At 36.8% G+C, this 27,806-nt stretch overlaps 1 protein-coding gene across 2 annotated transcripts in view; it reads right to left on the bottom strand.

The window, feature by feature from the left end:
• CRIM1 (cysteine rich transmembrane BMP regulator 1) overlaps positions 1-27,806 on the bottom strand; it is a 188,329-nt gene that overhangs the window by 18,794 nt on the left and 141,729 nt on the right. For both annotated transcript variants that reach the window (XM_055816289.1, XM_055816288.1), the window contains 3 exons: positions 21,007-21,135; positions 8,787-8,943; positions 3,142-3,263 (listed from right to left, as the gene is read on the bottom strand). In XM_055816289.1, coding sequence (XP_055672264.1) covers positions 3,142-3,263; positions 8,787-8,943; positions 21,007-21,135 — 408 coding nt within the window. The remainder of the gene's footprint in view (positions 1-3,141; positions 3,264-8,786; positions 8,944-21,006; positions 21,136-27,806) is intronic.

Raw genomic sequence — 27,806 nt, 5'->3', positions numbered from 1 at the left:
TGCATTTATTTTTAAAGCACATTTAAGACCAAGTGAATAATAATTCTATCATTTATACTTAGAAATAAAGTGACAACACACATGAAACAGTTAAAAGGTATACTGGAGGGGATGGCAGGATGTACTAGAATGTATTTCCCTGGAAAATATTTTCACTTCTTTCTGCATACCTATACTGTTTTTTAATCATACAGAAATGCAAAACCCACTAAGTAATTTAAGAAAAAAAAGAAATGCAATGGAGGGAAACAGAACGAAGCACAAAGCATATTTAAAATGAAACCATTAAATTTTACAGTGTATTAGATTATCTATAATGTGCGTATCTGATAGCAAGTAGAATATAAAAGCATTTACAAGAGCTAAGGATGGTCTTTTATCATGAATGACAAAAAATTACAAGCAAGTTCTAACAGGGTCATACTAGATACTGGAAATATTTCATAAAACACTCACCTACAAGAAATTATTTGTTTATATTACTATGGTAAATGAGATGTCTGGAAGGTAAGTGCTTTGACAATTTTATCCCTCATTCCTAGCTTTTACTGAGATGAGACTGCAGCACTGGACTGCTGCATTACTTGCACTCAGCCAGAACACACAAGCAGTTGGTCTAAGGAGGATAAAGTCTCATTTCTCTCTTAAGGGGTATTTAAGTGCTGCAGGAATCAGCCTCAATACATTCTTTCTTAATCAGCAGAGTAAAGTCAGAGCCCAGCACTCCCTCACCCACATCATTATGATAGTGAAGGATTTAGGATCAGTTTGTCAGTGAACTGACTTGTTTTCAGTGGTATGTCAACCATGTTCTGCTGACACATCTGTAAATAAGGCTATTTCTATTAAGTCGCTTATTTCATTTTCCTTTTAAAAAAGGATGTAGTATGAAAAGTAGTCATGTTTATATGTAATTTTAGTAAGGGTGGGGTTTTTTGGTTTTGTTTGTTTGTTGCTAATGTTGTGGGTCAGCACTTCTTCAGCTGTGGCAGATCTATTAAAGGTAGGCAGATGGTATAAAGTTTGATGCATGTTATCAGAATGAGAACCCAATATACAGAAACTACATTAGTATATCCTTTTGTGAATTAAAAAGCCATGGCATAAGGATAAAATAGTTCTTAGAACAAACTTCATCCCATTGCACAAACAGAAATACTATGAAAAAAACTGACATTCAGTTACTGCATTTTTGTATTTTACTATCAGAGTAAATATTAATTCCTATTTGAGTTAGTATCACTGAAATACTGTCCTAGTTTAAAATGATTGACACACAAGTGTCTTAGATGGTCATACCCTTCCCCTTCCTTAATAAATAAAGTATCTGATGCAACTGATCTTTTTTTCCCTTGAAATATTCTAAAATAGCTTCCAAAATTTTGAGAAACAAGCCAAGCATATAGTAAACTATTCAAAATTAACTTCACAACCCAAAATTGTTTGCACTTTTCATTTTTTAATTAAAATTAGTATAAAAGGTAATACTTCAGAAACCAAGGGCCCAAATACAAAATGGGAATAACTGGATAACTAGAGGTATGAAAAGATCTGGGATTACAGTAGCTCACAAGTAAAAATGAGTCAGTAATGTGATATCACTGCAGGGAAGGCAAGTTCAATATAAGATACAAGTACAGGACCACTGTAAATTTAAATGCAGTGCTACTATCTCTACTAGTTTGAAGTTTTTGCTACCGCTGAAGTACAATATGCAGTTTCTGAAGTGTAATGGGAGACTAAAATAACTGGGTTTATTTGACCTAGGAAAAAATCTCAAAAAATGTTTGGGGAGCTCCAGTTGCAACCTCTTAGATATTGCAAAAATTCAAAAGGGAATGATGCTTAGCTGTTCCCTACGTCTGCTGAGTTAGGACAAGAAGTAAATGGTGCAATTTATAGAAAGGGAGACACATATATTAGAAAATTTATTTTAAAATGTCACATATTGGTAAACACTGGAAAACATTATTTTAGAGGTTTTGTTTTGTTTCGTTTTGAGAGTGGAGATTCTTAATAAATTAAATCTTAGACAAACATCTGTCAAGGATTATCCAGATACACTCTATTTTATGTGAGGGCAGAGAAATGGACTCTTCCAGAAAACTACCCCAGCCCTGTCCTTCTGATTTCTATGGTTGCAAGTTTGCCTCCAACTAGAGGACAGTGACTTCAGGAACTCATACACCTTCTTCCAGTCTCATGTTCCCATAGCTTGTCTTATCTTCTAATGTATTATCATTTCTTAATATGCATCGGAATAGCTGCTAAAAAAGTTAAGACTGGAGTTATTACACAAAACAGTGGGAAAATACTCAAACTTCTTTGCCTATAGCTAGAAATCAAACCACACAAGTAAGAATCAAAGAAAATAAGCATGAAAGAGCAGTTAGGATCAGAGAAAGCCTGAGGACAAACGAAGTTATTAAATGCAACACACAGAGGTGAGCAATGAAGGAAGTCTGATACCCAGACTAATACAAAACACAAACTGAAAATATCTTAAAAGAGAGACATGTTGAAAGCAGCACAAAACTAAAGCAGACAACCAATGAACATCATATTTCAGTCTCTACCTCAGATTTGGTGGTTTCAAGTTTGGGATATGGCACGTGTGAAATCTTTAGCTTTAGAATACCCAGTGCTTTCTCCTGGGTAAGCGCTTTCTCTGCTCATTGTTTCTCAAGACCGCCTGAAAACTGTCCAAGAAACAGCACTCTAACTTTACGTGGTGTACAGGGCATCTATCAAATCCAAAAAGTTGAGTTTGTAAAGAAAAGATGATGGCGAAAAAGTTAAGATGAACAGTGCTACTGAAAAAAAATACCCAACCTAGCTTACTGCTAGTAGTTACTTACTAAAAGCCTGATCTAATTTTTATTAATGATAACAAACTGATTTTTCTGACTTTGTAATGGGAGATGGAAGCAGAGCTGAGGCTTTCTGTTGATGCCCAGATGAACACAGATAATAACACCTGCAAAATAATACACTCCTTTGAGCAAAGCTGAACCGACTCCCCCACCAGTTACTGTATTTCAATTCCTACGTATTCTGTGCAGTATTCCTTTTCTTTTGCTCTAGATTCCAACTGCTTTGAAAACTAGTTGTAATTAGAGGTGGTAATGCACTCGCACATACCTCTGCACTTGCAGATAACACAGCCGTGATTGTTCTGCTGGAAGCCCATCGGACAGATTTTACCACAAGGCAGGTCTGGGCACTTCTTACACCGACAGATTTCACAGCCATGCTTGTTCTTCCTAGATAACCAAAATAATTTGTAAAAGGTCAGCAGGTTACTTTTACATGTCGTATCTTTAAAGCAAAAGCATCCCCTAAAGAAGTAACTGATCAAGTAAAGAAAATTATCATTAACTGTCACCCTGATGTTCAGCAGGTCTGTGGGGTGTACAGGTCTCCATCCCTGGCATGTGCTCCCTCCTCCACATGACTGGCAAAATCTCTGCATTTCACTTTCAAGCCATAGCACATAATATAGACATACGTGCTTGTGATTACTACTGATGAAAAATCCTTTTTTCAAGAGAAAATGTAGAAAGAAAAACTTCTAAAACTGTGAAGAAGTTGGAGGGGTAGGTAGGAATCAGTTAAAATGACTGCGCTTTTATAAGACAAAATTATTGCTAACTTTTTTCCTCCAACAACAAGTACAGTAGATTCCCTCTCTTGTGTATTAAAACTACAGCTGTTTCCCGAAAAAGTAAGCAGACACAAAGCTTACCTGAAAACTAGCACATGGAATGCCAGTAACCCATATAAAAAAAGGTAGAAGCCTCACAGCAACAAATTTTGAAACACAGACAACCAGAGAACTTTTCAGCAGAGTACAGAGAAGCAAGAACACAAATGCTTCCCAAGCTTCCAAGTGAATCTAGGCAGGAGTCTAGAGCACCACCTGAAAGCATCTCTTCAGATTCTGAGAATCCTATACTGAATATGTTTGTCTTTTTTTCAGGAAGACAGATAATGTTTTAAACTTTAGGCATAGCTGTACTATTTCTTGTCATATACAGATAAGAGTAATTTTCTGTGTCTTTCAAATGAAGAAGTTCAAGACACTGAGGGGAAAAAAAACCCAATAAATGATTTTCACAAGTCTGCTCACAAAAATAGTGCTCTAATGAGGTAACTCATTAAAATTGGGAAACATTTATCGGGAAACTTGACAGATCCCTCATTGAATAATACAGTATTAAATGCACACACAACCCTCCCAGCCCCAAACAAAAGACAAAATGTGGGAAGTTAAAGAAGAACACCTAGAGGCATAGAGAAGAAATAAAGTATGTAAATCTCTAGGAAGCCTGACTTCAAAATCTAGAAAAAATTAACTTTTAATTAAAAGGCTGAGGAAAACACATCGTCATACTGTAGGACGGAGAATGGAAGACATTCTCTCCTCCTATCCATCTGTTTTTTCCTCCTAAACCTCTGCAAACACAGCACTTTTCATAAGAAAAGAAATGCTTCTTTCCATTAATGTGTAGAGTCTTCACACAGTGAAACCTATTGAGCAGTTTGTTTCAGACAATTCTGAAAAGTCCTTGGTTTCTTTAAAGGTGCACAAACTCAGATTTTCCAGTTACTAAGCTCTAACAGTTATTTTTTAAAAAAGCAAACACCCCCCCCCCCCCCATGCTGATTACTCCTTAACTTTTCACTCTCTAATATACTTTTAATGCTTGCTCCTTTAGTGTCCTATTTGTAACCAAAGTTTTACATTAAAAGAGAGATTTGTCTTTCATTACATCCCACACTTTTGATGGTCATAAAAGGCTTGTAAGTCACATAAGGCTTGCTAGTTTAGAAAAGAAACTGGCATGGTAACAGTAAAGAACCAAACAAATGTACTGTACAACTGCAAATCTAAATAATTTTGGCAGCAAAGTAAGGCTTTATGGGAAATGATCTTAAAGTAGTTCTTACCACAATTTTAGCTCTTCATACTATGAACTGTTACACACATAGTTATATTTAAATGTTATTAATTTAATTCAGACAATTATTCGTGTATGTTATAGACAGTGACAAGATTAGGGTGCTCATTTCCAATGCTTAGTAGTTTTGTTGGTTTTTATAATCGTCTTAAGACTTACTAAACACTCAGCATTCAAAAACAGCAGCCAAGCATTGCGTGTAATTAGATTACATACTACATTTTAAACCAGAATTTACATCGAAGATTATTTTCCATTTAGCTCAAAAAAGAAGTCTGAAGTTCAGTTTTTTTCAGATGTAAAAAAATGGAAGGGAAAGATCATCCCAAAGACAGGGTTCCTGAAACACTAGCACCAGCTTGAAATCAGCTTATTTTTCAAACATCTTTATCTTACTCCCAGCTACCACACTATGCCCATTAATATTTGCTGTCATTTATAAAATGCTTTTGCTATATAGTTCACACAGATTTTCTAATACAACTGTTTTATGTACACTTTAGTTCAAAAAAAAAAGGAGAGAGAGAAGAGTGCATTTCAGCTTCTCTAACTGCAGAAAACACATACAGAAATCTGCAGTTTTCCTCTGTAGGTCAATACACTAAATAAGTCATGCATACAGGCTAGAAATTACTACTCTTTCTAACAAACACTGTAATTCTGTGAGAAGCTGCACATTATCTTTTTTATAATGCTTTCTATTTGAAGACAAATCATGTGGTTCAGTGCTAGCCCATGGAGCAGTCCTGACCTGAGCGATGTTTTCACCAACCTCCCAGGGCCACTCCGGATGGGGTATGGCATGGTGGGGCAGGCAGCGTGCCTTGGACTGGGGAGTGCCTGGGCAAGTCACTATATGGTCCCCATCCGATACGCTGGGAATCAATGTCTGATCAAGGTGTCATTTTTATCATGTCTAGGACTTTAAATCAATAACTGCAAATTGCAAGATTCAATATTTACACTTTTAAACTTTAACTTGTTCACCATTTTTCTTCTTTTTCACTAAATTCCAGATACTTTCCATTTTAGAAGATCTGAGTTTCCATTTTGAAGGGTATTACTCTGTAATTTTAGTCTCCCTCAGGTGTACAAAGACCAGTAAATCTAGGAAATGAAGCCTGTCTTATTATCTTCTTCAACATCGTAAACCTTACTATTTTTCTAAATTTTTTCAACTCCTATGTGACAGTATCACACAATTTCTCAGACACTGGCTGCTTCCTTCACGAGTTTAGAAAATCGCTGGGATTTGTGCCTCAAATTTGTATCCTTTAACAGATTATCCTTGACACATGATCGACACTGAAAAATACTTGCACCTACAACTAAGCATCTCTGTGTTTAAAGTGCTCTTGCCGCTCATGGACAATACTCATTGGCCTTTTCCTATCCTTCTCAGAAACTGAGACATGAGTTCTTTATTACAGAAAAGCATTCCAGCAAAATGAATGATTTGATCGATTTCTTTATATAAAGCTAGGTCCATCTATCTTTTTTCTCTTCAGTCCTCTTTGATTTTCATTCAGAAGACTGAAGCATTTCTGGGTTGACAGACAGCATCAATGCAAGCTTCAGGTATGTCCACATTGAAGGTGATGGCACGGACACCTTTAGATTTCCCCATACAGTCAGCTAGATTACTACTGACACATACCAAAGATTTATGAACAATAATCACCTAAAGTGCTTAGGCACCAGTCTTAGCAGGATGATTCTCATAGATCAAACAAACTACAGGACTCTGTAGGTCAAGAGGACTGCACTCAAACACAGAAAATCAATTTATTAAGGTGCAAAGTATATTAGGCTCCATTCTTGGGTTCTTCTCTTTCTCATTTTTAGAGATTTCTCCTTTAAGGACTTTCACAATAATGCAGGCACATCTCACATGGAGTGCAACAAGAGAAGGCCAATAGAATGATTTCAGATTTTTTTGGGAGTGTTGTTCAAAAAGGTATTCTTGATGATTTATACTGTTGTGCCAGAGTATAACTTAATATCACAGGTCAAATTCACTGCAACCTGAGGGTCATCTTCCAATTACACGTAAAGCTCTTCCTCATCTTTGCTCACAACTTTCTTTAGAAGACCAGTTAAGCCACAGTTCATGAGACACACACACCATGGAAGTCAGACCCGTCGAACCACGTAACAAATTTCTGAATGCATCAAAGCTTATTAATTCAGTTCACATGGAACAGCCTATGTCACTGCAAACTGAACAATACTAAAAAGTAGCATAAATGACAACAGTAAAGAGAAACCTTTACTTAAGGAAAGAAAGTAAAAATCAGAAGTTGCAGAGTAAAAATATATGTAAGAAGTAGTAAGGGGTTCATCTTTACTGAAAGCTAAGGAAGAAAAGAGGACCAAAGAAAATACTATAGTTTTTAGCAGTTATACATGGTCTGGTCATGAATGAGGTAGACTTAAATCAAGAACATTACTGCCAGTCACACACACACAGTTCAGCACCATGCACAACGCACAACTTGTATGGGCAATAAGTGGGAGTTCAACTAGCATATTCATGCAAGTAGAATATGACTTTATGGCTAAAAATAGCATGAAGAATAAAGGAAGGTGTACAGCTGGTACCCTCCTTTTTTTTCTTTTTCTTCATTTTTCCTTGTGTTTTTACTTTGGAAGCACAACCAGAGAGAACATAAATTGGTCACTGGCACCATCCATGAGCAGAGCTGACTAATCTGTGAGAATGTCACTATGTTACAGCTTGATTTCTATTTTTCTAAAATCTATGAATCTTCTGATCATTTGGGATCTACCATATTTTGATTTCTCCGTAGTTAATTAAACCCACATATTAAGAAAAGGACTACTTTTCTTATATTTTATATAAGATATATATAAATATATAATTTTCTAATACTACCCTAAGATTACTGTTATAAAAACCTGCAGCATTTATTAACAAGTGTGAAACAGAACTCTGAAGTGAACCAGAAATTAAAGGAGTGTTAGTATCAAACATTGAGTTGCAACATTAGTAAACTTCATTACAAATCCTAAAAAAACAAATTACAAATGAGCATTATCTGAAGATCAGCTGTCATGAGGTAGAAATTAAACTGTTATGAAAAGCAGGCAATAACATGGAATAGACCTACCAAAAAATAATATGTATTGGTGATATATATATATATATATAAAAGCCACCAGAATAATTATGAAGACATTTCTATATGACAAAACATCTGCCCAGTTTTCACCAGCTGTTCCATAAATGAATAAATACTGCAATTCTTTCCTTTTATGGAGAAAGGAGTCCAGCCAACAGTACAGGTTTTTAAGAATTACAAAACCTTAGATAAGAGACAGTACTGTTCTTCACAAATCCTGTAAAGTAACTATCAGAAATGTCTAACTAAAACTAGTCTGCTGTCATATCAACATTGAAAAACACCTTGAAATACTATAAAATAATTTGAACAAAATAAATGGGCTATAAAATAAAAGGGTATCACAGCAGAACAGGCAAACAGAATTTCAAAAAGCCACATGCAAGAGACATGACTTGTAAGCAGCTTTTTCATCTTGTTTGTCAAATGTTCTTCAAAAAAATTTAAGCACTCCTTTGCTTTTATAATCTGCCGCTGTTTTCTTAGTTGCTGTTTCTTAATCTGTTAATCAAAATCCATTTTGAAGAATACTTCAATCTCACATCAAGAACTGACATTTCTATTTTCCTACACTTCCCTCTGCTTTGCCACAAAGTAAACCCAAGTACGCATGCCTGGATTTTTCATATTTTCAGTATGTACAGGGATAGTATTAAATACGTTTCAGAATAAGAATACGTACAAGTATCCAAAGGGACAGTACTTGTCACATTCAATGGGTTTGCACTTCTTAGGCCGTGGTCGGCACTGACAGATCTCACAGTTGTGGACATCAGTCTGGAAGCCGAAGGAACAGTCCAAAGAACAGCCCGAAATGAGGCCGGTGCACAGCTCCTCCCCTGCAAAGGAGACACACGGGTTATCACATCGTGACAACTGTTTATACCAAACCACCACATCTTTAGGAGACTAAATCTGTTCCCTTTTACAATACTGGTAAGCCTTACCTTCGGACTGTCCTAATTTTAAAATAATCAACAGAATTCTCCAGTAGTGACCGAAGCTGCATGAGCAGACACTACAGGTTGTTTTCTGTTTCAGTCAAGACCCTGGGGAGTACTACCTGATACCCTAAACTAACATGATTTTATGAACAGATGCACAGCCAAAGGAGTTCAACATCTGTGACTCTGTTAGCCTTTTAGAGAACAGTTAAAATAACGTGTACTTTCAACCCATTATATGGATTTAATAAGTTTCTGTTGAATATACAGCACCTTTATTTCTCCTCTACTTATTTAAAATAGAACTGAAAGGTTAGGATATATTCACAACTTTTATTCTTTATGCTCTTTGCTGTCAACTCTTTGGTGATTAAGCAGGTACTTTTAAAAAATATGACCTGTAATACCCAAATATATGATCTAAGCTTAGAGATGCTAGACTAAAAGACCTGTCTCTTGAAGTCCTTGAAGTCCACTACCATTTTTTTATCAGCATCTTGTGGCATGAAGGGGATGCTGAGTCCCTGGCATCTCAGTTTCTCCAGTACAGAGATAAATAACAGTCATTACATTCCCTCTCATTGGAATTTACTATTTCGAGAATGACCAGTTTCTTTTTGTTCTTCTTGAAAGAAGGTGCCACAAAGACCACTCTTAACATACTCTGGGATACAAAATTCATTTATCAGTTGCAGAGGTGAGAGGACACAGAAAATTATGATTTCTGTTACTCTAGGGATACAAAACATGGGGGGGGTGGGGGTGGGGGCACACACACGACACAAATGGCCTTTATTATAATAGCCAAAATAAGATCAAAATAGGAAAAGGGAAATAGAATTGGGACTCTTCAACGGAAGAATGTAATGGGTGATATCCAAAGGGCCGACTTTCAGAGTGATAATTAAAGGATGGCTGATCCCCAGTTGAAACATTCACACCACTACAAAGTACTGGTTATACTGAGGGCAGCTGAAGAGCGCTCCTCCAGATGTGCTCCTCATCTGAGCTCTGAAGATCACTTTCCTTTAGGTGTATGAACATGTAGGCACAGGGTTTTTCCAAAGATCAGCACATTCTCTGTTCCTTACACTACTTCTGTGGGTCTGAAATTAAGTTAATCTTCACGTCTCTAACCAGGTAATGTATTGAAGGCAGACCACAGAAGGATTCTTTGCTTCACTGAAATGCTTTCTCTTCTGCCTGTTCTTGTGAGGTTGCATTTAAGACTGCAATGTATAGAGTTAACCAGATTGGCTAAGCTAAGCATTCCCGTATCTATTCTACCAGGTTCATGCTCATTTGGTGAAGGCGGCACGTTTCTTAGTACCTCAGAGTGAAACTGAAGCCTCAGAGAAAACTGGCCAATTCGCCACCTACTTCTGTGGTGGAATTTGGGCATACAAGTGCAATGCAACGTCAAAGCCTTATTATCCCAAACAGCAGTTCTCATTTTCAGTGGTATGAAGATCATCAGGTTTGTTTCTCCCACCTTGCCACTTTTATGTAAATTTGGTGTCTGAAGCCAAAAGGGTGCAGGTTCTTTTGTCATTCAGTATACAGAAAAAGAAATGCCAGACCCTTCCACATCCTCTAGAGGTTCTCTGTCAGCAGAGTACCAATGCCACAAGATTTAAGCATTTACTCACAGTCAGATCTAACCTTTGCACAGCAATGGTAACCCGTATCTCAGGTTCTTCTTTACTCAGAGAGAAACACACATACAAAGATCTTCATGCAGTCTTACAAGTTCTTGAAAGGTTCAGGTTGATCTATGAAGAGTACTCTATCTTTTTAAAACATAGCCACTAATGCCGAACATTATAATGCAGAGGAAATCCTGATAGTCTTCTCTGGTAAACAGTGATGTAGGTGTAACACAAAGACTTTCCTTAAAGCAAGTTAAAATAATGAGAATTTGTCTTTAATTTATGAGCTTTTACACTAGGATGTTTGTAGACAATTATTCCCTGGCAGCAATATAGTGATAATAAAATTAACTAAAACTTTCATTATGCATGTCTTCATACAGTAGTCATAATTTTTAAAGTTAGACTTAAACTTTATAAGGAATGTATGGAAAAGTACACCTACGCTGGAATATCTCCAAAAAGAATTAAATTCAGTTGTGACCTTTGATAGGATGCAAGTTATGGTATCTCCTGCAGGTGCTCAGAACTGATGAGTGAATAATTACAGAATCGCACAGGTTGGATCGATCTGAACCATTCATTTCCTGAAGCATACTTTGTCACAGAGATGAAGTATTTAGGTGGCTGACCATAAACATCAGGCTCGTGAAAGCCCGGTCAAGAAACAAGAGGGTACAAATGCAAAGGCATGGGAGAAACAAATACACATCTTAAAACAGTGAAAGGAAGAGGTCGAAATAAAATAAAAAAAAATCTACAAAAATAGAAAAAAGAAGAACATATTTTTAGTTGGCATGTATCTTTATCTTACCTGTCTCCAGATTATGTGTTAAGGAGAGCTATCAAAATGCAACACCCGGCTTTGAGCATGAAGTTAAAGAAGACGGCAAAATAATGATTCCTTACAATCCACAGCCAAATATGGTTTTGTTTTCAGTCTTCTCTTCTGCTTTGATTCAGTTAGAGAAACTGCTTTTCAGTGATGCAAAACTATTTCTTTATGTATAAAGTTAATATACTTTATTAAAAGAGTCAAGGTGTCTAAAAGTGCTATACAAGCTGGAAGTCAGTGCGTCATCCCAAGTAGCTTATGATGTTAAATATATTTAAAACTCAAATAGCCAGCTGATATACGAACCAGAAGATCCAGTCTCAAGGCAGTATCTTCCTTGCTTAATCCTTTGCATAGCAAGTTATCCTCAAAAGAATTTTCACTTTCTAAATAGCCAAGGAAGAAAAACTCTTCAGAGCCTTAGGATGGATAGCTGACTAACCACTGTTGCCTCTCAGGAACGGACACCAAAGACCATACAAAATATCACCAAAATTCTAGTGATGTCAAATGTACAGGGAAGGTTTGCTGAAGTCAATACAGCTCACTGTTCACACCTGAACTAGAGTTATATCACTGCTATAAGAGAAAATCAGAATAATCTCCACAGACTTCTGCTGACAAGTCTTTCTAATAAGAGCTAAAAATCATGCCTACAGAGAAGATGGTTGCTACTAAAACTAACATGTTGTTGTACTTAAATTTCTGATAGTACGACATTACCAGTTGTGGAAATAGATTTTGAATAGTTGTTGAAAAAAATTTCTCTATGATTAATTCCAGTCCGCTTTCTGACTTTACCTCTAACCATCTAAATTTCTCCTACTGAAACATTATTAAAAACATGACAGAGGTGGTCTCAAACTGAAGTACCATCTGGTACATACACAGTTCACGTCTCTCTGCTGAGGCCTGCTGAAAACCCTAGTCCAGCATTTTAAACCCAGTATTTTTTTCAGAAAACAGAGTGAACCATCAGTTTTACAAAGCACAGTGTAGCTCTCAGAGAGAGAAAAGGGAAAAAGTTGCAAGCCTAAAGATTCAAATGTGACTCAAATACAGCGTATGCAATTTTCATCCTGACAATATTTCTATAGCCTTAGCTATAACTTTAACTTCATCATTAATAAAATAATCACAAATTAATTATGAAAGGATAACTAAAAGCAGATTTTCTGCTAAGGTTTTGCATTTCAAGTGACAAATGCTAAAGAATAAAGAGAATTAGTTCATGATAGTCAACTGCAATGAACTGATGAAATGTTAGGAGGTTAGTTGTTTGAGGGCTTTTTCCACCTCTGCTTAGATAAATTTCACAAGGAACCCGAATCCCAAATAACAGAATGTATTTGCAGGAAAGAGATCCAGCCCTAACTGGGCTAATAACTGCTTCAAAAGTATATCAGGAGTAACCTGAGAGTATAGGAAACATTTTAAAAGCTAATGGAGAAGGAAAACTACCTTTCAGAGTTTGAGCAAGCTGCATTACGCACCTGCATTTCACTGCACCTCTAACAAAATAGGATCAAGCTTCTGATTACATAGTATGAGCCACCTTTTCTTCTCTAACTGATTAGTTGTAATGACATCACCTAGGGAGCTAAACTAACTGTTAGGTAGGAGATAGAACTCTAAACCAGGAAAAAAATAATAAGAAACCAGTTAAAAGGAAGATGTCTCTCATTGTGCTGCTTAGGGAAATACCTGGCTGGAGAGTAGTTTTCTGTGTGAGAAGTAGAAATATGTTCATTAATTTTTCTTATGAAACATGAAATGAGGTAACATCAACACAGAAAACAATTGCTCCCCCCCACAAGGTAACAGGAGGTATTAGGGGGACAAAATAATAATAGTGGGGTGATATTCAATATTGAAAACATATACATTTGCGTGCTGCCCATAGGGAATAAAACATGAATTTCTGCTACAAGCTGAGAGTTCAGGCACAGGATGATAGCTGATCTCAGAATGATACTGATGTAATATGACTTTGGAAAAGGAGGAATGTGTTTCTGAATGTCGCAGGCCAATAGAACTGTATTATTACCACAAATAATTCGCTTTTTCGTGTGAGGACAGACATTAGTTGAAATACCATGTAAAATTGTGGAAGGATTTCAACAGCAGAAGGCTAGGACAATAATCATGGAAAGGCAAGAGTTTGTCCTCAACCAATGACATTATTAACATACACTCCTGCTAGGAACACAGTCACTTGAGGACAAACATACACTAAACACTCATTGCAGTGACTCCAGCCCACACAAGACCATGCAGTTTTCTTTTCCAAGCGCAACCTTGACTGCAAAAGCAGCAACAAAGTCAGTTACTAACAGGTCCATATTTCTAGTTGCTCTCTTCACTAGACCTCACTACACTGGCAAAAGCTATTACTTACAGACTTTGACCCCTCTGAGAACTGTAGTTCTAGCAAATACTTCATTCTGTGGTTTGCAACAGTTTAACACATTGCTGACTGCGATATGGGAACTTCAAATGATTGGATTCATTTGGATCAATGTAGTAAGATGCTGTTGGAAAAAAAAACCCAACAAACAAGTAGAAAGGGAAAGAATAGTTGAAGCTGAATTGGTCTTCCAAAAAACATTTGTGAATTATTAACAAACAAACAAACATTTGCACCAAGGTTTTTAAGCCTGGTCACCATTGCCTATAAATTCCTTTTAAATATAGTGATTTCTTTCTCCCCTTTTCTTCGCCCACTCACAAACAGCTACATAGACACAGACTATAATAAAATAAACACTAGAGTTGCAGAAGAGCATGATACTGTTTAAGGGGAATCTGTCTGGGATATGGGGGATGAAGAAGAAAGTCTTGTCTTAAGAACAGATGATTACCAAGATACGGTGAGGCTCTACACAGCACACTGCACACAAACTCTGTGGTGTTACACCAAGTATCTCATACTCGACACTAACATTGACCCTCGTTTTTAAGACTGAGTCGCTGGCTGCTAAAGGAAAGATAGATATGTACAAAAATCAGCACCTAAGAGCAGCTGATGTATCAACATGACCTACTATAGTCCGGGGCCCACCCTGCAAATGAGATGACAACAAAATTCTGTCCCAGGATATGCAATGTAGCAATCTTTGTATTTGTGAGGATTCACTCAGCAGTCGGATACTTCAGATACAACGCAATCTCTCCTTCTCAGGTACGGTATCTCAGAGGCAATGATCTCAAAAGGAATTCGTTGACCTGAATTCAAGCCATCAGATGCATGATTTATTCCTGATTTCAGAGTGCTCATGTCCTCACCTCACATGAACCTATGAGTATTTGGACTGTTACAAAATATTGCTCAAAAAATCAAACCAAAAAGTAAACATAATTGAATTCCATGAATTGCATTTTTAGGTCTGATAAAGGTCTTCTGTTTGAAAATCGAACAGCTTGATCGCAATTTCGGCTAACACTTAGTTAAAAAATGATTTCTCAATTTCCTTCTTCTAGCATATATATGGCATATAAAAACCTCTAAGCTCTTAAAACTGGGATATTTATTTTTCTCCAATTTATTATTTTACATATGGACACATTGATAATTGTACTGTAAAGACTGAAAGTCATATTAGTCAAAAAACTTTTGAAAATGCATTCTAGAGATGCATAGCCTGTTGAAATACTTTGTCTTCAATCCTCTAATTCACAGATAAAAAAATGACTGACAGAGAATATTAAGAGATACTTGACAGGAATTATGTCAGTATTTCAACTTGGCTTAGGCTGGTGTCCATTTTTTGAAAATTTGTAGCGTGGCTACACAAAGCTAGCTACATACCTTTACCACCATTATTTTCTTGATGCTGAGGCTAGATCATATCAGGAGAACTGTTTCACAGTACCTTTATAATTAAGCACTCCTCAGCCGTCCTCTCGGTGTGGATTGCTACTGCTGGTTAATCTTCAGGGGTGGGGATCTGGGGAGGCAAATTTATGAAGGAGAAAACTAGGTTACTTATCAGTAACTGGAATTCTCTGAATATATTGCCTCCACAGATCCACACTAACCCTCCCTCCTTTTGTTAGAATTAACTCACGATTCACAATAGCTGGATAAAAATGAAGGGACTGGGCACTGTGATGCTAGAAAACCTTGTTTAAAAAAATAATCTCATGAGTCCGTTGAGGCAAATTACCCACTTGGATACTTGCTCTAAACAACTCTAGGATTCACATACAACACATGACGACTTCATGAAAATGGATTTTGTAGCAGTGGTATCTCAAAGGTGGAATTACTGGAAAATGATCAAGCTTCCACAAACCTTCTAGCAGCATATTGGTTTTGTTTTGTTTTTCCACAAGTCAAGTGAAGTTCTTATCTGCTTCTACTGCATTTACATTGTAACCATGACCAAAACAATTACATTGTAATCTTCAGAGATCCCTGCCAAAGACTTTTATTCTGGTGAGAAGACAGATAATATTTATTTGGCAAGAGTAGTTCATCATAATTCCACCCTCTTCAGGGACCACTTCCGCTATCTTCCACATGTGTACTTAGTGTTCGAGTATGTACTTTTTTCTGATCTAAGCTTTAAATTTTTAAGAAACATGTTTCATCCCCAGTTTTCAGTGCCTGTACTTCACTAACTGAGGTCTAATATGTAATAGCTATTCCGTTTCACATTGCTGCAGAAGGATAATAAAACATCCTCCTTCTGCCAGGTCTACAAAATTACTCAAAAATCGAAGATGTGCTCTCTTTGCTCTAAAGGAGACTTCCTGGATTGTCTTTCTTTTTACAGTCTTTTTTCCCCATGGAGTAAGTCAAGGTAACAATGGGAGATAATTGTTACTAAAATAGAGAAGTGTTACTTTATTTTTTACTTTGCTATTTCCAGGGATTTTACACTGAAGTGTACATTTTGCACAATTAGTGTGTATGACTATTTGCCCCACCTTAGCTTGATATCAAAGTAAAGATAAAATATGTTAGTTTAAACAAACAAAATTAACACTGAGGGAGGTGTGAAGTGCTCAGAACACATCCCTCAGTATAGATTATTTACAGGAGTAAAGGAATTAAATATTTAAATTTTGGGTAGGAAGAGTTACAAAACATTAGGATAACCCATCCCAAACTAACTAGTGGATGATTAACACACAGAAAAGAGGAGCTGAGATGTATTCTCCCATTGTAGTCCCTGTAAAGTTTTTCTCAGGCTTTTTCCCATCATCACTCCGTACACTTTTCCAGAGCCTTAACCGCTGGTATTTATACACAGCCTGTAGATGCACCTACTTAACTTTTCTCAAACCTTCCAACATCTACACAACTAGACCAAGTCCCACACTGCCAACCCCAAATTTCATGCTAGAATTCCACTCCGCTTCATCAGGTATAAAGGGAGATGGTGTGACTTGCCAGAATATTTAAGTCCATGCTGCAGATGTCTGCTACTATAGAGTGAACAACAGTAGTTCCTTTTTTCCTCCATGGTAGAATACATTTTCTTCTGATTTAAGGAAATGGTATCAATGCTCTTCCAAAAATACTTCTGTATCTATACAGAATGTGTTTGAGGGAAACAGGTGAGTTTATGTCTAGAGAACTGTGCAAACACATAATATACCAAGATTTCTGATTTTTGAGCAGTGATTTCATGGTCTGCCTTGACAGACAGAAGAGGCCACAACACAAAGGGGATGATGATGCATTATGATTTGCAGGGAAAACGACCCATCTCAGCCTTCTACAATCGCGCCTCTCCAAAAGCAGTCTGGAATTAATGAAATTGCATGGCAGTTGCATCTTGTGACTGCAAAGGTAAGCCTCCTAAATGACGCAAACAATTTTTAAAATTGACAGCAATGTTCTAATTTCATTCAATTTTAGTAAGATTTGAAAGGTTAGAAAATACTAAAGTCATACATGCTCACAGTCATACCCTGAACAGTACTTCACGTTCATTTGGGGTAAAATGCCACAGGCTCTGTTGCAGGAGAGGTTTTTCTTTTCTGTGAATATAATACAGGGAATAGACAAGGTCAAATAAAGTACTGGCCCTCACTGCAGACTCTCACTGAAGAATGATTTGGTATCTGGCAGCAACTTTCAGATTTTAAATCCTGTGTTACTACAATCAGCAGGCATTATACAATGTGCCTGCTAGTCCTCTTTGGAGCAACAGGAGTTCTGCCTCACAAGTAGCCGACCACTGATCTCGTTTCATTCCCCTAAGGTACTCCGCCTAAAGACTTTAATCCACTCCTGTTCTCCCTATGAAAGAAAAGGCTTAGACACTCCAAACACAACAGAAATGGCTGCATCCTACAAGTAACAATTTTTTGCTTATTTACTTTTTTCAACTTGTTTCTTGTTCTTGTATCATCTTATATATATATATAATTTTTTTTTTTTTGTAATGCATTTCATGTTTTCCCTTCTGTTTTAGTTTTATTCGTGGTATTTTGCAGCAGTTCTTCCTACATTATGGGTTTTATTTTTTCCTTTTATCCTCATGCAGTGCTGCCTGGGCTTCTATACATTCTGGGTCAGTATGTTCCTTCTTTCTCCCTCACCATTCATGGTTCTGTCTCTACTCACTGGAACTCCCCCCCCCCCCCCCCCCCCCCCATCTATCTGTGATCACTCTTTGCTCAGTGGTAGTGCTTTTCTCATGCAAAGCTATCTTGCTAATATATGCTTCAAATCTAGAATAAGCAACAAAAAAGCCCTCAAACATGTACTGTTCATGAAGGATGTATGCTGAGGCCAGCAGAGCACCAAATACGCTTTAATCACCAGCACTGGGCAACATTACTGGCAGAGGTGTAATCCTCTTACAACTGTGGTCTGCCTCTCTTTTTTTTTTTTTCTTGTTATTTTACTTTACAGCGTGAATGTTTTCACTGCGTGTTGTTACAGCATGTCTTTGCGTTCACTGCAAAAACAGGAAGAATAAAGCATAAAGTAAACTACTACTATTAAAATTGTATTCTAGAAATGTGATGATTTGCTTCTTTCTTGAGTCAAGCTGGAGACAATAAAGCACCAACTAAGTTTCATGATATCGTACTTAGATAATTTTTTTCAAATACACCCGTTGTACTGATTTCTGGCGAGAGGAATGTAAATGACGGTAGTAACGATGAACAATTTACAGCTTTACTCTATGTTCTTCCACTTTGTCATTTTGCTTTTAGTTTGGCTGAAATAGATTAAAGTATAACAAATCTTCAGCAGAGATATCTAAGAAACCAGCAAAAGAGAAAACTTTATTGGAAAGAGAATAGTAGAATTAGGATATGATGGATTCAAATGGTAATAGAGGCATGTGGGCCTCCTTTACTCAGGCACTTTAAATCTGACTCAGTTGAGCAGCTTTGACCAGCAAGAAACAAGTAGGTGCAGTATTAAGACAGTGATGTTCCCAGAAGTCCACATGTGTCTACACAAGCGAAAGAGAATACACATTCTCTCATACTTAAGAGAGCTGAGATGCAACTAAACTGGTTTGGAGATGGAAGTATGTAGGATCTCAAAAGGAAGAGAACTAGCACAGTACGTTTTCAGCACATTTGACCTAAAACTCCTTTTTTTCTCAGTGCTCACTCACTCATTCGTCCAGAGCCTTGCAAGGTAGAGACATTACTTGACAGAAAAATTCTGTCATTTTGATGGATAACCACCGAGTGACAGTGACTTCCAATCTGTTATTTTTCTTCACTTCTTTAGAAAAATAAAGGTATCCCCTCTCTGAATGACTGAGGAGATTTAAGCAATCTACTATTTAAGTTATATAACTGGAAAAAAAAGATGACAGACAAATTATATTATTAAGCTTGCTCCAGGTAGTTTGCTACTGCAAAATGAAAATAATTTCAAGCAAATCTGGCAAGAGAAAAATACCCTCAAATAGGTTCTTAAGCACTATTTAATAAGGAACACTCCAAGCAAGAACAGAGACTTCCTGGGATGTGGTATACGTACACGTACAATCTGTTAATCTAGGAGAAAAGAAATGATCCTTTGGAGTGATGGGTACTCTGTGCATCAAACTGGTGGGGAGGACTGCATGCGCAGGCATAGATGATGACATTTGCTGAGTATGTCCATCTTCTTTTTTGTGTCAAACTTCCCAATCAATTTAACAACATTAAAAAAAGAAGGAAAATCAAACTGCAATCTTAAAGGCAGATCTTAACTTTCTAATTTTGTCCTTAGGAAGAACTAAGCAAAGTAAGTATACAATAGCTTGGATGCAAGCTATGGAAAGTCGCCCTTGCCATGAATATAACTTGCAATCAACAGTATTCTTTCTATATTACAATAATGACATTATTGCCTGCCATACATTTAGTTGTTAGGATGTCCTTGTCCTTTGCCTTACGGAAATTAAAAAAAGCACATTTCCCCAGGAAAAAAAAAAAAAAGTTAAAAAAGCCAGGACAAACCCTTCTCTTACTCCTTAAGCAAAACACCGATCCAATCCTACAACTTCAGTTTGTGCCAGTTACCAGTTAAGAGTTTTATTTTGACCATTTCTTCCGGGGACCACTAAAACAGTCATGTTGGTTTAGAAAGTGGCTGAGAACAGGCAGACTGAAATCAGAAGAGGAGGAATAGAATACGACTTTAGTTGTGAAAGCCTTAGAGGCTACAAGGAAGCTGCAGAACCACAATAAAGTTACAGAGAGGGTTTAAGCCCGCTCCTTGGCTGGGCTGGCAGCCAGAGTGATGCATCCTGCAGCTGAGACCAGTATTACAACAGGTGTCCTTTGTTGGTCAGTTCCAACAACCAACCTGACTTTGCTTTATATTTCATCTGTAAACATCAAATTCTTAAGGAAACATACAGAAAATATGTTTTTCCTGCTTTGCTGATACACACAAAATTCTCATAAGGTACAATGATTTTCCTTGGGGAAGAAATACATGTTAAAACCTGCATAAATCCTAACTAAAGTATTATATCTATATATTTTAAAAATACAAATATAATAACATATTATATAATATATATATATATGGATATGTTTGTATATATACGAACACACCCCTAGGCATGTAATTTTCAAACATTTATCCTCAAAACCTAAGCATAGCTATGTTGAAAATATGCTGTTTAGCAACAGGAATTTTTGAAGTGCAAACCTAGATGCTCTTAAACTCTCTACATACAGAGAGGAAAATGAAATGTGGAAGCCTGACTTCTCAAAGTCTGAATGAACAAAGTTCCAAATTATTACCTTTTCTATGCAGGTGTTAATTTCTACCTGAAGTCAGACGTTTTATGTTTTCCTCCAAACACATTTTAAGCAAGCAGATGAGCCATGTCAGAAATTGGAAACCTATCCTTTAAAGAAGAACAACTATAAAGCACAAGCATCCTAATACAATGCGTAACCAACGTTATGAATGGAAAAAACAAGCATACTAGCATTTTCACATACATCTTAAAATAAAAGATAGAAGCCTCTGTATTTTTGCATACTCACTAGTTTTGCACTGACAAATGCGGCAACCATTTTGGTCCAGTTTGAAGCTATAGATACAGTCTTTTTCAGTCAAAGTGCAGTTCACCAAAATCTCGCAGGTGGGCGGACCTATTGTTATGTATGTCGGTTCTGAAGGTAAGAAAACGTAAACAAAATAATTAAAATACTCAAGTAACCTCAAATTTATGTTCATAAAAAGGCATACACAATACAATATCAAAAAGAATAATTTTTAATTAATTTTGCTTCTGATGATTGAATATTCTTGGTACTTCTCATACAACTCAAGAAACAGACTTTGTTTTAAAGTGATATACACTCATCACAGAGTATAAAACTGCATAAAGTTTTTGAAATACTGAAACAAGAAAAAATGCTGCATTTTTTATTCACGATGAAATCAGCTTTCCTGCATATATTTAAAACTGAATGTCATCTATTAATTTTGCCCACTTTTCTCCAAAAATATTTAATCAAAACTTCATGCAGACTTTTTTTTTTAAACTTTAGAAACTGAACAGAGCTTCCTCCGACTCTCAGTTGACTGGGACTACCAAGCTGCAAATCAAAGCACATGACTCAGTAGATCAAATCTTTCTCTGTGTGAATAAGATCACTTCTGCTGAAATTTCAAGCAGGAAAGACTTTGAATACCAAAAAGGAATGTAAGATATGCTGTGAAAGATCTCTGAAAATCACTTAATATGTCTATTCAATGAAAACATATATCACTTCTTCCAGTATACTTTGCAGTACCAGATTATGCTTTTTGAAAATGAGGATATTATTGCCAATTATTAGGTATTTATGAACAGTATACTACTTACTTTTGGACACCACTTAAATACGTTGGGAGTAGAAAATTTGTTTTAATTAATATGGTAGCTAGAAATATTAATGTGTTTTAATATACATAATTGTTAGAATAAAATAATACCCAAAGAATTATGAAAATACAAGGAACCTCATCACTACCATCTTAAAAGAGGATGCAGAATGATCTTTTCCTGAACGACTTTTTGCTCTGTGAGACTAATGTAATCTTTCTCGTGTTTTCATAGAACTCAAGCACTTAAGAATCAATGACTTTATAATTATGAGCATTATTAACATTATAATAAGCATTCAGGAAACACAAATTACATGACTTTTAAAGAACTAACTGTGAGCTTTTGTTTCACTGTTTCAATTGTTTCAGTTTATTCTGTTCCTCTATCTCAAGAAAAGACGACTTAAAGAAAATTACAATTAAAAAAAATTCAATACGTGTATTGATGAATTGTGAAAATACGGAGAAATAGTATCCTAACCATAAGGGCAATAAACCATAGCATGTTATACACAGTACGCAAATTTTCATGGACTGGAGGTGGCCACATCTTGCCATCTCTCATCCTCAAACCAAACACATTGAAAGGCAGATTTTGCCATGCCTACTGAAAGGCAGCTTGTCTTTACTCTCAGACTGTGGGTAAAATACCACTCCCCATCAAGTTGTTAGAAGTATACACTGTTGACCGAAATACACATTTCTGTGCCTATTGGCTCCATGTCCAGCAGGCAGCTTTTGTACCCATGCCTTCCAGTCAAGTGAAAATTATCCTACTACAAGAACGAGGTTTTTTGCTTTCATTGTCTTTCACCATTTTCAGCTTTCATAGCTTCTCCCCAGCTCTGCTCTTTCATTCACAACAGCTTATACAGCAGATGAACATTTTTAATCCGTTTTATATTACGTCAGCTAAGTACAGGGTTTGGAGGGGAAAACTGCACGAAAGACACTACAGTGAAGTTGGATGACTTCAAACTTATCTCAGATGTTGCAGTTCAGATTCCTCACTTTGCTGAAAGTTTCAAATGAACCTTCAAATTCTGTTACTTGTGTAATTTTTGCAGGAAAAGTAGCTATACACTTCATACATATATAAAACACCATCAACAGCTTTGTTCAAATACAAGATGGAAATTTGTGTATTAGCATCCATGTCTCTGTAGACGCCTCAAAGCTCTTCTAATTTAAATTAAAATTTTCCCGTACTTTTTTGTAAGGGTTTAATATAGATTACTAGGTTGGAGGTCAAAGGAGAGATGTTATAAATTTCTGTGAATTCTTCATTTCACAGCTCTGAGCTTGCACATGTGGTATGGAAGAGTAACCATAACGAGCAATGCATTTCAGAATCCATGGCTTCTTTCAATCTCAGTGAATTCTTTGTATCTAAATCATATTCGTATCTAAACTTTAACATCTGCAACTTTAACAAACCATTAGTTTAGGAATCAAGAACATATTGATATATATCAATAATATCATATATTCCAGAAAATCCAGTAATTACTCCCATCTGTTTAGGACTCAAGAGTATATAACCTAGTTTTGCAAACAAACGCCATTTTTAGCATCTGGTGCCTGTTCTGATAACCTCCTTTTCTACCTCACTCCATTCTCTAACCAAAATACCCTAAACATGCAAAAGACATGAACTACAAGAGTCACCCTGAAGCTACATTCAGTTTACTGGGCAAATGACAAAAAAGCCACAGTAATGCTCATACTCATCAGTAGTTAAAACGATTACAAATCATGGGGATGGTTAATGCTACACAAAGCAGAGTTCACAGGCAGTAACACAAGCTGAAGAACTGAAGGAGACTGTAGCTTTACCACTGACTGCAGAACAGTTAGGTGAAATATGTGGTTAAAAAAATCCACAAAAGCTCACTGAAAAGCTGAGATGCAGGTTAGTACTCATTGATCCAATTGGGTGTGAACTAGACCTAGAGAGAAATAGGATTGTGTTTCACCCCTCATCACTGAAGTTCATCCAAGATAACTTCTCTTTAGTTGCAGGCATAATTTAATAGCTAGGAAAAAAAAAAGAGCGGATATTTTGTTACATATTTTTCATGGTGACTTTTCAAACCTATGCTGTGCTTTGATGCTTTTGTGTCTTGGAAACATTGGCATAACATTTTTTTGCCCCCTTAATACATCCAGTAATGTGGTATTTCTTACAAGGGACAAAATTAAACTGTCATATTAATTCAAAAGGTTTTTGTTAGTCCTCTATTCATTGTGTTTTATTATTCTGTTACGTCCCACTTTTGTGTCTGCTCTCAGCATCCTCAGTGTTTCCAGACAAGCTTATAAATCTGTTTTTTCTGCCTCCTGTCCCTAAAGGTAAGCCCTGAGATACAGTAATTTTATATGCATGCCTGCTTCTCAATGAGCTGCAAGTAGGGGACAAAAGAAATAATTTCATTCCCTACCCCCACATGTGCAAAAATGCAGCCAGGAAAAAAATCATCAGCCCTTTTCACTTCGCTAGACAAGACTCAACAAATAAAGCCAGCTCTGCTCTGCCAGGCTTCTGGCTATTTGAATAGGCAAGCAGTAGCGAAGCTTGAAAAAGCATGTACCACTGCATGATCTGAGCTAGGCTTTCACTGCTGCTCTTGTAGAAACTGCAGAAGAAAGATCCAGCGCGCAAATGCACAGACAATGGGTGGGAAAAACGGGTGCTGTTTCTGCCTGTGTGCTTTCCCAACAAAAACCTGTAGCATAGAAAGAAAGAGAAGAAAACAAGGAGAAGGGGACTAAAGAGAGTCTGGAGGAAAACAATGGATTTTTTTAATAGAGCGGAGAATTTACTGATGTCAAGTGATCGTGCATAATGTTAAATGCAGATTTCTACTGGAACATCTTGCTTCCATATACTCCCTCTGAGCTTGATGCTTTCTATGCTGACTTTTAGTGCAGAGGATTATTAATTTGCCTGCTGTGAGGTTGATACAAATCTTTGAATTAATGTTTTATACTGCCATCTACTTTAAAACACCTTCAAACCCTTTGAAATTCACAGTGGATATTTCAGCCACTGGTGGTCTGTCAGTCTGACTGGTCCACTGAAAAATACTACGGTATGTGATCAAACCCCTGAATCTCGTTCACCCCAGCTTGAAATCAAACTGCATTTATAGGTAAAGAAGGAACGACAGTGACATCCAAGTAATGCCTGGAGCTGTCTTTGTCCTTACAAAGCCTGCATTAGCAATACCAACACAAAAACTGGATGTCACACAAAAAAAAGAAGCTGTCAAGGTGGAATAAGAACGTATTTTCATTGGTGTTTTTGTACATGGGATACTTTTGTAGTATGAACAAAGCCAAATCTTTTCTGCTGTTTTCTGATTTCTGAGACCTCCCACTTCTCCTGTGAGTGATGTGACACAGCTTGTATTAAAAAGAGGAGACATTTTCTTCTGTTAAAAAAGTGAAATGATATATATACACACACATATACACACACAAGAACACAGGATAATCGATCTGCTCTAGTACTGTGCCTCATGTACAGGTCTTGTTAGATGCCTGAATGAGTATTGAGGTCTTAGGATAATGCTCAGCTGTATTCAGAAATGTATTCAGAAAAGTATTCAGAAATGGAGAGAAACTGATACATCCATATTTCAGTGAGAACAGGGGAAATAGTTTCTTAGGATTAGAATTTTATTACACACAGTTCGATCAATTCAAGTTATCAAAAAGAAGAGAAAGAAAACTAAAATTCACCATTAATTGCTGGAAGCCCTGGAAAACAACAACAAAAAAATAATCAAAGGAAACAAAAAAGTCTGAGACAATTACTGCAATCTTGTTGGCTTCTGTCTATCTGAATTTTAAAAATGAACTGTTCACTGAAGATTTCATTTTTCCTTCTAACTTTGGAGATTTCATTTATGTAATTCTTTAGCTAATCCTAAAGAGAACTAAAAAATATCCTCCCTAAGGCTGGTACCAGGATGAAAAATTATATCCAACTTCCTATCATACCCGTAGTTGTTCAAAATCTTAACTCTGGCCATCAAAATCACATCAAAAAATGAAGAGGGATTCCACTTAACTGTACTAGTGCAAAGCCGCATGTATTATGAAAGCGCCAAGTGGTTGTATTTGGCTTGTGTGAAGGACAAGAGGGACCGGTATTAGCAAGAGCAGAGCCTGCAGGTGCAGGAAACTGATGCCTCCCCTCTATTTAGCAATTGTGAGCCCACAGCTGGAGTAGCGTTCAGCTTTGAGGTCCCCAGTAGAAACGAGGCACTGACACACCCGAGCGGGTCCTGCATGGGGCCAAGTGGGTCAGTAGCTGGAGCAGATGACATGCGAGGAGAGGCTGAGAGAGCAGGGGCGATGGGGCATCCTACTGCTGTCTACCACTACCTAATGGGAGGGTAGAAAGACTACAAGACCTGGCTCATCTTGGAGGTGCTCAGGGTTAGGATGAAAAGCAATGAACACAACTGTGAACATGGGAAATTACATCCTGATAAAAGTAGTTTTGTTCTTTATTTTAAACCGCATGTGTGGTCGGACTGTAAGAGTCCTAGAGAGATTGTGGGACCTCCATCCTTCAAAATACTCAAAATTTAATAGAGGCAAGGCCCTGAGATTCTGCTGCCACTGGACCTGCTTTGAGCAGGGGGTAGGACTAGAAAATCTCTGGTGGTCCTTTCCAACTGGCTTGACTCCATGAGTTTCAGTTTCCCATAAACTCGGGACATTTTCAGTGAAAGCAGCAATATCCTTGATGGATCCTGATCAGGGGACTGAAATCCAAAGATACACACTTCAATCTCTCATGAATTCTATATGCTTTTGCCAAGTACTGATTACCTTCCTCCACAATAAAAGTACCTGTTTGCCTAACATCATCTCTCTGAAATCTACTTCATGACTTAAAGAGTAGATTTTAATTCAATAAGCAAAATGTCTTCCAGGCAGTTATAACAGTAATTCTTTCCAAAGCATTATTTAGTGACAGCCACAGCCACCTTTAATCAGTGTCATTTTTTGTCCTCTCTTAAGTTAATACATTACCCATGCTTCACCTTTTGGCAAGGTATTTTTATTTTTATTATTACTATTATTACATGGAAAATACTTAAAACAAACTTTGCTTTGCTTCATTTGGAATGCAGTACTTTTAACTCAAAACAGGTTTTGCTTCACACTTTCAGTAAAACCATGTGAGGGAAATACCTACTCTGGGCTTTTACAAAAGTAAGTAGGTTAAGTAGGGAAGTAACAACTGTGTTCTAAGTGTTTTTCTGCCTATTGCTGTTTCTAATCAATTGTTAGATATCTGGACCATCACGTATCTTAACCTAAAAGTACTAGAAATATAAGGTGACAGGTATTTTACGATACTTCATCATTCCAGTTTGTATTCTATTCATAAATATTGCCCTATCAATACAGAAGGGGAAAAAAAGCTATCTCTATTATAATAAAATTACTGTATTTTTCCTTGCTATATTAGTTTGACAAAAGTATGCATCGAATACCTGGGTTTAGTTACTCTGATTCAAGTACAATGGTTACTCCAGCTAAGCAGACACAGGTCTGACTTCTCTTCATCAGTGCTCCCAGCACAGCTCTATTCAGCATTACTCTAAATGCACATGCTTCAAAGTTAGCAAGTCCTACCAAGGTTTGGAGTGAAGGGTCTCAAACATATCAAAACACTATTTGCAAATGCCGTAATAACAAACTACAACCCAGTGTGGGCTGGCAGCAGTCCATGTATATGTATTCAAACCAGGCAAACACAGGACATCTTGGGCCCCAAAGCTGCAAGTGTTTTATGTGTGCATGAATGCTTATTTTACTTGCCTTATGGGTTTTTTATATACAAGTTTACCTGTATTCATAAAAAAAAATTCATTTCCAGCCAACTTCACACTAACAAAGATGTTTCAATCTCCATCATAGAAACACGTTTCTTCATCAAAACTATGAA

This window comes from Falco peregrinus, chromosome 11 (assembly GCF_023634155.1).
Source record: "Falco peregrinus isolate bFalPer1 chromosome 11, bFalPer1.pri, whole genome shotgun sequence".
NCBI classification, from domain to species: Eukaryota; Metazoa; Chordata; class Aves; order Falconiformes; family Falconidae; genus Falco; species Falco peregrinus.
The sequence above is the reverse complement of the archived record's forward strand: the minus strand, read 5'-3'. Positions and strand labels throughout refer to the sequence as shown.